Below are 13,822 nucleotides of genomic sequence, written 5' to 3' on the forward strand. Positions count from 1 at the left end.
CGTCTTCCCATTTTAACTGTGTTGAGCTTTTTAAATGGTTGAAACCACAGTGATAACTATACCAACAACCAGACATTGTCTTCCCATTTTAACTGTGTTGTGCTTTTAGAATGGTTGAAACCACAGTGATAACTATACCAACAACCAGACATTGTTTTTTTCCATGGAAATGTTGTGCTTTTAGATGGTTGAACACATCGTGATAAACACATTGGGAATTCAACAATGAGTCATTCCTTCCACCACATTTATAAATGAATCAACGGTACCACAGCTGGCTAATCGAAACTAGGCAATAGTGAACAGTCCCACAACAAAGACAAATTAGTCAAGGGTCATTGCTGCCCTCTGTCGTTTGTTTACGTTCTGTACATTCATGTTTCCAGTAAGTCCCTGTAAACCCAATGAAAACATTTGTACACAGATTAGAAACATGATACATTATTTTTATTTACAGTTTATACATTGTACCATCACATCTAACCAAAACATCAACCATTTGATGTTTTAACTAGTTAAATTGTCCCTGTACATTTCAAAAAGCATAAAAACAAAACAAAAGGTTAGACATTTTTGTCGAAGATTAAAAGGCATGAATATCTTCCCTCCCTTAGATAAAAACTCCTCACTCAGACAGACCCATTTAATAGGTCTGAACCCAATGAAGCCCCTTCTAGTGAAGTGAGTCTGTTGTCTGGCCTCAGGCTATAATGAGGAAGGGAAACGACTAGGCACATGCCACAGAGGGAAACTGGTTTCTCTCTGTTCTTAAAATGGGTCTCCAGGTTCTCTTTCAAAAAGGCCTGATTGACTCCCTCACTCCAAAAACAAGTCATGGTTTGAATATGTTAATGAAGACTCACCTGAGACACCTGCCACTCCACTGCATCAACAAGCATCACGACGCTAAATACATGGACAAAACACAGTACGTCTAAGTCATGAAAACAACTATTAAAAAGGTTAACAACTTTATTTATTACAGGGTATTATCAATCTACAGTTGATATTAAATGTAACTCCAACATTTGATATTAGAGGGTATTAGCAATCTACAGTTGATTAAAACAAACAAACCGTCACCAAAAAGCTTGTGGTTCTCAAACAGCCAAGACCTGAGACTGACGTGAGAAGCTCTTCTGTCACACCAACAGTAGACAATAAGGCAGGAGGAAAAATGCATTATCCAATAAGCTGCACTGAGAATTCATACACAGTCTTATTCAGGCAATGGCAGCTTGTAACAGAAAGCACATTTAAATTCAGATTCAAGAATAAAAAAATTAAAAAATACTAATTGAAAATACTAGATGGCACTTTTGAAATCTTTGAATCAGCATTCCAATTCGCTTCCTGACTACTGAACTGAATTGAGGCCGCACCTTCCTTCAATCATAGGCTGTACTCCACATTGAAGGCCTTTACACAGATAACAGTGATACTCCACATTGAAGGCCTTTACACAGATAACAGTGATACTCCACATTGAAGGCCTTTACATAGATAACAGTGATACTCCACATTGAAGGCCTTTACATAGATAACAGTGATACTCCACATTGAAGGCCTTTACACAGATAACAGTGATACTCCACATTGAAGGCCTTTACACAGATAACAGTGATACTCCACATTGAAGGCCTTTACACAGATAACAGTGATACTCCACATTGAAGGCCTTTACACAGATAACAGTGATACTCCACATTGAAGGCCTTTACATAGATAACAGTGACACTCCACATTGAAGGCCTTTACACAGATAACAGTGATACTCCACATTGAAGGCCTTTACACAGATAACAGTGATACTCCACATTGAAGGCCTTTACATAGATAACAGTGACACTCCACATTGAAGGCCTTTACATAGATAACAGTGATACTCCACATTGAAGGCATTTACATAGATAACAGTGACACTCCACATTGAAGGCCTTTACATAGATAACAGTGATACGCTCCACCTCTAGTCGGCATGGTCTCTAGCAGGGTTCCCCAACTGACAGACCCTTTTATTTGGCCCCTCCAGCTTTTCTCAACACAAAAATTATTATTATATATATATATATATTTTGGGGGTTTTTGGGTATATGTATATATATATATATATATTTTGTAGAATTGCTATTGTTGAACATATAAGACTGTACAAACACCAGGAAATCAGCTCCAAGTGATTTTCATTTAGTTCCAGTATTCCCACACATAAGAGCGATACATATGCGACGGTTTACAAATGTAAGCAAGGTTCTAGATGATTATAGATTTGCCAAATATTACATCCGTTTCCGTTTCTTGCAGTCAATTTGCCATCTACAAAATGATTTATAATTATGTTCCGGTCCCCTGAACTTCTGCTGAAGGAAAAACACCATCCGGCGGCTGAATCTATTTGATGATCCCTGATCTACAGGCTTTTCCTGTGTTGTGTTACAGTCGTCCTGTTATTGATGTGACCGAGTTCAGCCTGGTAGCCTAGCCCAGCCTAGCCCTTTGTGAAGCCTGACCTACAGCAGCTACTATGTTTATAATATGAATTATATTTTCAACCATTCCAAACACAAGTTGCGGTAAACATTAAGTGGTTCTAATCTATTCTATTTTTAGAAGGCTGTTGGTAAAATTATGATTAAATGACTGAACAAATTATTTCAAATGGAACTGTAACTAAGTAAACTTATACTCTGTTTTATTATATCTGATTAACAATATGAATTCATAAGATGGGAAAACACATTGGCATAATTCAATTACAGTAACAAAGGCTTAGCAGGTTTATTGGCCGGTACACTGGGAGGTCTGTCACGATCATCGTAGGGCTCATCATAACGATCACTGTACCGTCCGCCGTCACTGCGTTCATCGTAAACACGATCACGGTCGTACCGGTCACGGCGGTCAGAGTAGCGGTCGTCCTGGTCCCTGCGGTCATCGTGGCGCTCGCGGCGGTCACCGTAGTCGCTGCGGCGGTCATCGTAGTCGCTGCGGCGGTCATCGTAGTCGCTGCGGCGGTCATCGTAGTCCTTCTCGCTGCGTTCCTTGTACTGGTCGCGACGGTCCACGATCTTGGGTGGGCGGTCACCGTAGTCACTGCGGCGGTCATCATAGTCGCTGCGGCGGTCATCATAGTCCTTCTCGCTGCGTTCCTTGTACTGGTCGCGATGGTCCACGATCTTAGGTGGGTGGTCTTCATCGTCGCCTTCCTTGCTGCGCGTCTGTCGAACCTCGCCGTTCACCACGGGTTTGTCGTCGTGGAACTCCTCCCCCTCTGGAACCCTGAGGACATATCAGTGGACAGGAGACTCAGCACACTGTCTGTTCTCACCATCTCAGCTCTCATGGTGTGAGTGACAGACCATACATACCCCATAGCGTAATCCTCTGCTTTGTCCTTCTTCTTTCTGCAGCAGCAGCAGTAGATGAGGATGATGAGCAGCACCAGAACACCAACCACAACGCCGCCAATGATACCCGCTGTTGAACCCAGGGCCATAGACGCTACAGGAGAGAGAGGTGGTGAAGAGGTGAGGTGATATGAGGAGGAGAGGTGGTGAAGAGAGGAAAAGAGGTGAGGTGAGGAAGATGGATGAGAAGTGGAAGAGGAGAGGTGAGATGAGGAGGAGAGGAAAAGAGGTGAGGAGAGGTGAGAAGAGGAGAGGTGAGAAGAAGAGGTGAGAAGAAGAGGAGAGAAGGAGAGGAGAGGTGAGAAGGAGAGGAGAGGTGAGAAGGAGAGGAGAGAAGGAGAGGAGAGGTGAGAAGGAGAGGAGAGGTGAGAAGGAGAGGAGAGGTGAGAAGGAGAGGAGAGGTGAGAAGGAGAGAGGTGAGAAGGAGAGAGGTGAGAAGGAGAGAGGTGAGAAGGAGAGAGGTGAGAAGGAGAGAGGTGAGAAGGAGAGAGGTGAGAAGGAGAGAGGTGAGAAGGAGAGAGGTGAGAAGGAGAGAGGTGAGAAGGAGAGAGGTGAGAAGGAGAGAGGTGAGAAGGAGAGGTGAGAAGAGGAGAGGTGAGAAGAGGAGAGGTGAGAAGAGGAGAGGTGAGGTGAGAAGAGGAGAGGTGAGGTGAGAAGAGGAGAGGTGAGAAGAGGAGAGGTGAGAAGAGGAGAGGTGAGAAGAGGAGAGGTGAGAAGAGGAGAGGTGAGAAGAGGAGAGGTGAGAAGAGGAGAGGTGAGAAGAGGAGAGGTGAGAAGGAGAGGTGAGAAGGAGAGGTGAGAAGGAGAGGTGAGAAGAGGAGATGTGAGAAGGAGATGTGAGAAGGAGAGGTGAGAAGAGGAGAGGTGAGAAGAGGAGAGGTGAGAAGAGGAGAGGTGAGAAGAGGAGAGGTGAGAAGAGGAGAGGTGAGAAGAGGAGAGGTGAGAAGAGGAGAGGTGAGAAGAGGAGAGGTGAGAAGAGGAGAGGTGAGAAGAGGAGAGGTGAGAAGAGGAGAGGTGAGAAGAGGAGAGGTGAGGTGAGAAGAAGAGAGGTGAGAAGAGGAGAGGTGAGAAGAAGAGAGGTGAGAAGAAGAGAGGAGAGTCGAAGCGGAGAGGAGAGTCGAAGCGGAGGAGGTGGCGAGAAGTGAAGAGGCGAGGTGAAGAGGAGAGAGGAGAGGAGAGGAGGAGCATGAGAGGAGAGGAGGAGCATGAGAGGAGAGGAGGAGCATGAGAGGAGAGGAGGAGCATGAGAGGAGAGGAGCAGCATGAGAGGAGAGGAGCAGCATGAGAGGAGAGGAGCAGCATGAGAGGAGAGGAGCAGCATGAGAGGAGAGGAGGAGCATGAGAGGAGAGGAGGAGCATGAGAGGAGAGGAGGAGCATGAGAGGAGAGGAGGAGCATGAGAGGAGAGGAGGAGCATGAGAGGAGAGGTGAAGCATGAGAGGAGAGGTGAAGCATGAGAGGAGAGGTTGAGCATGAGAGCAGAGGTGGAGCATGAGAGCAGAGGAGGAGCATGAGAGCAGAGGAGGAGCATGAGAGCAGAGGAGGAGCATGAGAGCAGAGGAGGAGCATGAGAGGAGAGGTGAAGCATGAGAGGAGAGGTGAAGCATGAGAGGAGAGGAGGAGCATGAGAGGAGAGGTGGAGTATGAGAGGAGAGGTGGAGCATGAGAGGAGAGGAGGAGCATGAGAGGAGAGGTGGAGCATGAGAGGAGAGGTGGAGCATGAGAGGAGGAGCAGGAGCATGAGAGGAGGAGCATGAGAGGTGGAGCATGAGAGGAGAGGAGGAGCATGAGAGGAGAGGAGGAGCATGAGAGGATGAGCATGAGATGAGGAGAGAAATGTCTATTGATAAAATGTGTCTGTGTGTATCCTGTTACAGCACCATCCTCATGTGATGGTTACATTGCCTCAGATCTGAACATTTGTGTTAGCTCCCGTGTTAGCTCCCGAGATAATGCCTAAGCTTTAGCTCAGCAGGCTAACACAGTCTCGTATTGTGCACTCACGTGGCATGACGGACAGCGTCAGGTTGCATTTGGCACTGCGGATCTTATTAGTGGAGGTACAGACGTAGTATCCTGAGGATTCCATGGTGAGGTTGAAGAGAGACAGGACACCATCCTCTGGAAGAGACAGAGACAACCTGTTAGGTCAGGAGTCAAGGTCATAGTCAAGGTCATAGTCAAGGTCATATCAACTGAAGATTAACAAGCACACACAGACACTACATACTGTCTGTTGTCCTGGGTGCAGGTGCTCGGGGCATGTTTCTGACGTCGTAGCCCTGCCACTTGTAGGTAGGAAGAGGAGAGCCCTCTTCAGACTGACAGGTGAGACTGATATCCTGGAAGTACTCTGCCTTCCCATCGATCTTACAGACAGGCACAGAGGGAGCCACTGTGGACACACAATGTTAAGTTAAACAGTAATCATCAACACTTTACGGATTTCTACGGTTTATTATGGAATATTCTACGGGAGTCATTGTTTTTTTTTTTACCCAGGACCACCAGACTGGTGGTGTCAGCCAGCTGACCCTCGTCATCCTTGGGGATGGCGACCCGACACTCGAATAGCCGGTTGTCCTGGAGACCGATGGAGGAGAGCTTCAGGTTGGCTACTCCTTTAGCTAGGTCCTGCTCCAGGGAAGCTCTTCCTTCATACCTGTCACTGATGTCCAGGTCACCAGTAGAGTAGGAGGTAAGGACGGACACCTGGAAACACCAATGTCAACAACAACATGTAAACACCAAAGCTAACCTCCCCTGTTATTGGTAATGGTGAGAGTTTAGGCTGTCTTGGGGGTCTTTGATCCTCTAACTTTCTCACTCATCATTATTCACCATTCATGCCGGATTATCCGTAACCATGGAAGCATCCACGTTAATGTAGATTTGTTCAGAAACATTTTCTATTCTTATTTTACAATAAAAGTGACTCCAAAATGACACGATATATTATTTACCATTAGTTTCGATTGGGCACAAAATAATCTGAAAAACTAACTGCAAATGCATCCAACAAACTAGATGTAGTCATTATGTCCGTACGGAATATGGGACCCAAAAACTCCTATATTTATATCAATATTTAATCAATATTATATTTAATCAATATTATATTTAATCAATATTATATTTAATCAATATTTAATATTTAATTTTGACCCTTAACTTCCTGGGGGGGGAAATGAATTACTTGTTAAGTCAAATCACATTCTCTGCACAACTGTAGTATAAAAATGTCCCAATCATTGCTCATCTTTATCAAGGGGATCAATAGTTTAAACCCACTGAATGTAAAAGAGCTGATCAGAGTGATTTCGGGTTGGTTTATTACCTCTGGCTCTCCGGGTTTGTCTGCTTCAGCCAACCAGGATATGACGACCAGCTTGTTGATTGAGTTCTTGGGTTTGAAGCTGCATGGTATAGTGATGTTGTCTCCCCTGGCGAACTCATAGGTCCGCTGAGGGATGGACACCTGTAAAGCTACAGTCATGGACACGACTGGGACAGAGAGAGACAGACAGGAAGAAACAGGAAGACACTGACGTATAGAGCTGTATGAGGTGAACACTGTTAAAATAAAGTGCTTTGTAACACTAAAACTAAATGGAAAATGAGCTGCCACCAACTCGAAGGAGAGGAAACCTTAAAGTACCACAAGAGCAGAATTATTATTTTCAACTGAAAGACGATTCCCATGATGTTGCACAATAATTCAAGAAGTCATTGTTTTATTCAAAGTATGATATATTTGGGCTTGAAGTGGGAAATCCGAAGTGGGGACATTGGATACTTTCCGTGTCGGCGCTGTGTTTCCCCAATAGGACATAACATGCTAATACTTTCCAGTCTACATTTATTTTCAGGGTTTTATTTCAATGTAACCACCCAACAGCATGACGTTGTATATTAATCAGAAACATCTGCAAAGTTCTTCCTCCGTAGCATACACCTGGCCACCTGAGCCATGCAGCTTTCCTCCGTAGCATACACCTGGCCACCTGAGCCATGCAGCTTTCCTCCGTAGCATACACCTGGCCACCTGAGCCATGCAGCTTTCCTCCGTAGCATACACCTGGCCACCTGAGCCATGCAGCTTTCCTCCGTAGCATACACCTGGCCACCTGAGCCATGCAGCTTTCCTCCGTAGCATACACCTGGCCACCTGAGCCATGCAGCTTTCCTCCGTAACATACACCTGGCCACCTGAGCCAAGCAACTTTCCTCCGTAACATACACCTGGCCACCTGAGCCAAGCAACTTTCCTCCGTAGCATACACCTGGCCACCTGAGCCAAGCAACTTTTCTCCGTAGCATACACCTGGCCACCTGAGCCAAGCAGTTTTTCTCCGTAACATACACCTGGCCACCTGAGCCAAGCAGTTTTTCTCCGTAACATACACCTGGCCACCTGAGCCATGCAGCTTTTCTCCGTAACACACACCTGGCCACCTGAACCAAGGAGCAAATTAAAACAGGGAGGAACTAAAGTTTTTGCACCTCCACTTTTCACTTTTTCCAGAAGATGATCAGTATTAAAATAGTATATATTATAAATGCTATAATTGCATGAATGGTTTTGACCACTAAAGTGTTGTTTCACGACGACACGCTTCACTGCTCTGATTGGTGCAGCTAGAAACCACAAGCGTCTATCCTATATTATAAACTGGATGGTTCCAGCCCTGAATGCTGAAACATGTCATTTTACTTCTCTAATTACGTTGGTACTGTAACCAGTTTATAATAGCAATAAGGCACCTCGGGGGTATGTGGTGTTTGGCCAATATACCACGGCTAAGGGCTGTGTCCATGCACGAAACAACGTGGAGTTGGGGATATAACACACCTCCTCGTACCTTATTGCTACATTGAACATGCACCAGCAAAGATATTTAAAGAAACAGGTTTATCCATTCTGTCGTTACATGTCATTTGAGACGTGCATCATGAAGTCATTGTAGCCAATCACTTCCCTTCCCCTGTGAGAACCATAAGCATGGGCCGACTTGGCTTTGCTGTACTGCGGCCGAAGCCTGCCGACACAAGGTTGCACCATGTTCATTACAATGTAGAAAAACTCATGTCTCTTATGTAAGATGCCAACACTTTGGAGAGAACAATAGATGACGAAGTCAAAGATAGTGGTTTCAATCTGGGGTGAAGTTTTCCCTAAATGCTTCTGACAAATGCAGCTCCAGAAGCAGGCTAGCCAGCGGTTCGTAAAATAATACAACAACGACATAACATTAGCTAGCTAGATAAGGTTAGCATGCTAGCTACACTGACAGCTCTCAGTTCCCCATTTGTTTCACCACAACCTTCTTTCCCCCCCCCAATAGCCAATAGTCAGTCAAGAGGTGGAATTTAAACAAGCATTTCCACTCTAGGACAGGAATTACGTCGAATAGCATTGCCTTCTGGTGGGCGCATTTAAACTTTGCTAGAGTATTAAAACACATGAGACAGTACACATTACATCTATAATGGTGAAGTTGGTGAGTCATTGCACTCAGAATTGCAGCCAGGGTATGTGGATTAATGGAATTCTGGAATCTAGGTTTAGCAGTTATCTTAGATAAGGGTGTGCTGGAGTACAGAGGACAGCCTCACACTGCAGCAATATAAACCCACACAGGTAATGTCATAGAGAGACTTATTATGTAGTCCTCCGTTATGACAGGGCTTTAGAAACTAAAGGACGGGTTACACCCACTGACAGTAAGTAAGTAAGGGAGTGAGAAGCCTTGCACCTTGGCTTGTGCAAGACAGAACTGTTTCCACAAGTGCAACCCTTGGACACTTGCCTATCGCAGGGCCTTACCCCCAATCACCTCAATGCTCCCATTACAGTCTTTGGGACGACACAGCCAGATATCAAACTCCCAATTTTCCAATCTCAGGGCGGACATTCTAACCACACCGACGTACACTATTATATAAATATTATAGCAAGATTTACATGACTGGAAAAATAAAAAGCATTAGTTTTCACATGGAGGCTTATAGGCCCCTGTTGTCCTCCAGTGGGAATGCAAAGTGTTTAGGGTTGGGCACCTCTCCTCTCCTGCCTGTGTCATCCAGCACTCTCTAACTATCAGCCCTCTCATCAGAATTACAGCTTCATCCATGTTTCTCACATGTCAATTTTCTAAGTGTTTAAGGTTAAGTTTAGGCATTAACTCTGAATTTAAGGTTAGGGTTAAGTTCAGGAATTAACACCAAATGGTTAGGGTTAGCTGTTAGGGTTAGCTACTAGGGTTAGCTACTAGGGTTAGCTACTAGGGTGTGGGTTAGCTACTAGGGTTAGGGTTAGCTACTAGGGTTAGCTACTAGCGTGTGGGTTAGCTACTAGGGTGCGGGTTAGCTACTAGGGTGCGGGTTAGCTACTAGGGTTAGGGTTAGCTACTAGGGTTAGCTACTAGGGTTAGGGTTAGCTACTAGGGTTAGCTACTAGGGTGTGGGTTAGCTACTAGGGTGCGGGTTAGCTACTAGGGTGCGGGTTAGCTACTAGGGTGCGGGTTAGCTACTAGGGTGCGGGTTAGCTACTAGGGTGTGGGTTAGCTACTAGGGTGCGGGTTAGCTACTAGGGTGTGGGTTAGCTACTAGGGTGTGGGTTAGCTACTAGGGTGTGGGTTAGCTACTAGGGTGCGGGTTAGCTACTAGGGTGCAGGTTAGCTACTAGGGTGCAGGTTAGCTACTAGGGTGCAGGTTAGCTACTAGGTTTAGCTCCTAGGGTTAGCTCCTAGGGTTAGCTCCTAGGGTTAGGGTTAGCTCCTAGGGTTAGCTACTAGGGTTAGGGTTAGCTGTTAGGGTTAGCTGTTAGGGTTAGCTGTTAGGGTTAGCTGTTAGGGTTAGCTGTTAGGGTTAGCTACTAGGGTTAGGGTTAGCTACTAGGGTTAGCTCCTAGGGTTAGGGTTAGCTACTAGGGTTAGCTCCTAGGGTTAGCTACTAGGGTTAGGGTTAGCTACTAGGGTTAAGGTTAGCTACTAGGGTTAGCTACTAGGGTTAGCTACTAGGGTTAGGGTTAGCTACTAGGGTTAGCTACTAGGGTTAGGGTTAGCTACTAGGGTTAGCTACTAGGGTTAGGGTTAGCTACTAGGGTTAGGGTTAGCTACTAGGGTTAGCTACTAGGGTTAGCTACTAGGGTTAGGGTACTAGGGTTAGGGTTAGCTACTAGGGTTAGGGTTAGCTACTAGGGTTAGCTACTAGGGTTAGGGTTAGCTACTAGGGTTAGGGTTAGCTACTAGGGTTAGGGTTAGCTACTAGGGTTAGGGTTAGCTACTAGGGTTAGGGTTAGCTACTAGGGTTAGGGTTAGCTACTAGGGTTAGGGTTAGCTACTAGGGTTATCTACTAGGGTTAGAGTTAGCTACTAGGGTTAGCTCCTAGGGTTAGGGTTAGCTACTAGGGTTAGCTACTAGGGTTAGGGTTAGCTCCTAGGGTTAGGGTTAGCTACTAGGGTTAGGGTTAGGGTTAGCTACTAGGGTTAGGGTTAGCTACTAGGGTTAGGGTTAGCTACTAGGGTTAGGGTTAGCTACTAGGGTTAGGGTTAGCTACTAGGGTTAGGGTTAGCTACTAGGGTTAGGGTTAGCTACTAGGGTTAGGGTTAGCTACTAGGGTTAGCTACTAGGGTTAGGGTTAGGGTTAGCTACTAGGGTTAGGGTTAGCTACTAGGGTTAGGGTTAGCTACTAGGGTTAGCTACTAGGGTTAGGGTTAGCTACTAGGGTTAGGGTTAGCTACTAGGGTTAGGGTTAGCTACTAGGGTTAGGGTTAGCTACTAGGGTTAGGGTTAGCTACTAGGGTTAGGGTTAGGGTTAGCTACTAGGGTTAGGGTTAGCTACTAGGGTTAGGGTTAGCTACTAGGGTTAGGGTTAGGGTTAGCTACTAGGGTTAGGGTACTAAGTTAACATTTGGAATTGTTTTAATATGGTCATACCATGGATCATTTAGCTATTCGATGTAGAATTTTAGGACCCCTAAAATAAAATAAAAATACATATATTTGATAAAATATTGAATTTGGCCTTTATTACTATAGCCCATAGAAACGCATTGAATAGTATTCAGAAATGGCAAAAAAGACAGTCAAAAAATAAATCATAAAGGAATAAGGTTGAAGTGTCTCCTCCTATACCTAGGAGATAAGAAAGCAATATTTCTATATTGTAGATTTTTTGTGTGAATATATTTGTTGGAGCAAAACTACCTCCATTGGTTTGTATGGGTTATCTTGAGACTAGTCCAGGCGGTCTAAGGCACTGCATCCCACTACAGGCGATGCGTCACTACAGACCCGAGTTCGATCCCGGGCTGTATCACAACCAGCTGTGTTGGGGAGTCCCATAGGGCTGCTCACAATTGGTCCAGCGTTGTCCAGGTTTGGGGAGGGTTTGGTCAGGGTAGGCCATCATTGTAAATAATAATTTGTTCTTAACGGACTTGCCTAGTTAAATGAAAGGTCAAATAAATAGTCCAAAACAGAATACCATCGTGTTCGTGAGAGTCTCCCCCTTTTCATAGCGGTCGTTCATTGCAAGAAAACTGATATCTCTAGTTTAAATGGATGGATTTAGATGGGGATTGTTTTATTATGTTACTTAGATTGACGCACAGGTACATCAACAGACTCAAGGTCTTTTAAATGATGTTGCTCTCTGTTTCTTCTCTCTGGACGCCAGGCAGTAAATACTAAATGTATTGCATTCTTTTACTTTCTGCTTTCTGATATACGTAAGTGCATCCTATGCTACCAATTTGTACAAAACAAGATGAGCTGAACACGTGAGGCGACGCCACACCGATACCATATACATGTCTAAAAAAAAAACACATGGGTGTGGCTCTTGTTGTATAGCACAGAGACATTTATGAAATTATATAAGATCAGTAAACTCACCGAGACAAAGTAAAACGCCAGCAAACGTCCCTTTCTGCGAGGCCATCATCGATCAGTAACAGTTACGACCTCTCCGGTCACCTGCGTTGTTTTTTGTAGGCTAGGGACCGCGGACAAGACCTTGGCCAGGTAGAAGGCTCACTAGGCTGAGTACCAAAACTTGTGCTAAGTGCTTTCCTGGCTGCGAACAGGACTTCAAAATGAGTGACGTTGTCACCAGCCAATCAGAACGTTGATATTCTGGCAGGTAGCATTATCTGCCCGCCCTCTTATCTTGTCGGTACATGCCCTGTTATTTTGTTTCTCTCACAAGACTAACCTTTTGCAACTTTAACTCTACACTTTGTCAAGAGAAACTTGTATGCACTTGCAGTGACTAACTCTGACCAACAGCAATAAGAAACAAATGCATTTCTGAATGCAAATAGATGATCTTCTCTTCTGTAGTTTGAATGTGCAGAATTGAGAGAGGACAGTAGAGACAGATGGTATTTTCACCAGTGGTGCCAGAATCCCTGAGAGAGAAACACCTTCACTATGATTATATATATATTTATTTACTTATTCAAGCTTAAAGGTGAGGGAGGAGCATGTGTGTGGGAAAGACTGGTCAGGTTTCAGTCAGGAACAGGAAGGGTGTATGTGTCAGAATTTGGGAAGCGTTACATCTAGTCAGACTGGTTTGAAAAGGGGTGTGTCATCTCCACAGCACAGAGTCCCTCACATACAGGTAACCTCCTCCCCCCCTGCCAAACTGACACAGACACACCTACACACCCTTCTTTTCTTGTTCCCCCTCTCTCTCTCTCTGTTATTGTTCTTGTCCCATTATGGCAAGGTGTCCCCTTTATAGTGACCAGAGCAATAGACCCTCAAAGTAATGCACTATGAAAGGAATAGAGGGCCATTTTCCATGCATCGGTTTCTAGTAGTGAGGTAGAGGTGTTCTGGCCTGATCACACGGAGGGTTTCTAGTAGTGAGGTAGAGGTGTCTGGCCTGATCGCACGGAGGGTTTCTAGTAGTGAGGTAGAGGTGTCTGGCCTGATCACACGGAGGGTTTCTAGTAGTGAGGTAGAGGTGTTCTGGCCTGATCACACGGAGGGTTTCTAGTAGTGAGGTAGAGGTGTCTGGCCTGATCATACGGAGGGTTTCTAGTAGTGAGGTAGAGGTGTCCTGGCCTGATCACACGGAGGGTTTCTAGTAGTGAGGTAGAGGTGTCTGGCCTGATCACACGGAGGGTTTCTAGTAGTGAGGTAGAGGTGTTCTGGCCTGATCACACGGAGGGTTTCTAGTAGTGAGGTAGAGGTGTCCTGGCCTGATCACACGGAGGGTTTCTAGTAGTGAGGTAGAGGTGTTCTGGCCTGATCACACGGAGGGTTTCTAGTAGTGAGGTAGAGGTGTTCTGGCCTGAATCAGAAGGAGCTCATCCTCTATCACCTGGATACAAGCTGTGTGTGTGTGCGTGTGTGTGTGTGTGTGTGTGTGTGTGTGTGTGTGTGTGTGTGTGTGTGTGT

General features: G+C 45.3%; 1 protein-coding gene across 1 annotated transcript; it reads right to left on the minus strand.

Annotated features, from left to right (window-relative positions):
• Window positions 1–616: 616 nt before the first annotated feature.
• Window positions 617–12,844, minus strand: LOC109878064 (cell surface A33 antigen). The gene is made up of 7 exons (XM_020470283.2): window positions 12,308–12,844; window positions 6,744–6,910; window positions 5,905–6,118; window positions 5,637–5,801; window positions 5,411–5,527; window positions 3,369–3,501; window positions 617–3,279 (listed from the first exon to the last, which is right to left on the minus strand). Exons 1-7 carry the CDS (start codon window positions 12,354–12,356, stop codon window positions 2,754–2,756), a joined length of 1,371 nt encoding a protein of 456 aa, XP_020325872.2. The 5' UTR covers window positions 12,357–12,844; the 3' UTR covers window positions 617–2,753.
• Window positions 12,845–13,822: the final 978 nt, after the last annotated feature.

Source organism: Oncorhynchus kisutch, unplaced genomic scaffold (assembly GCF_002021735.2).
Source record: "Oncorhynchus kisutch isolate 150728-3 unplaced genomic scaffold, Okis_V2 scaffold1361, whole genome shotgun sequence".
Lineage (NCBI taxonomy): Eukaryota > Metazoa > Chordata > Actinopteri > Salmoniformes > Salmonidae > Oncorhynchus > Oncorhynchus kisutch.

What these genes read in the sequence shown, in the direction of transcription:
- LOC109878064 (XM_020470283.2), bottom strand. Translation starts at nt 12,356, where the DNA reads ATGATGGCCTCGCAGAAAGGGACGTTTGCTGGCGTTTTACTTTGTCTC. An exon ending in TGGCGTTTTACTTTGTCTCG is followed by an intron (nt 6,911 to 12,307) that starts GTGAGTTTACTG and finishes TCTCTGTCCCAG; the next exon opens with TCGTGTCCATGACTGTAGCT. An exon ending in GCAGAGGATTACGCTATGGG is followed by an intron (nt 3,280 to 3,368) that starts GTATGTATGGTC and finishes ATATGTCCTCAG; the next exon opens with GGTTCCAGAGGGGGAGGAGT.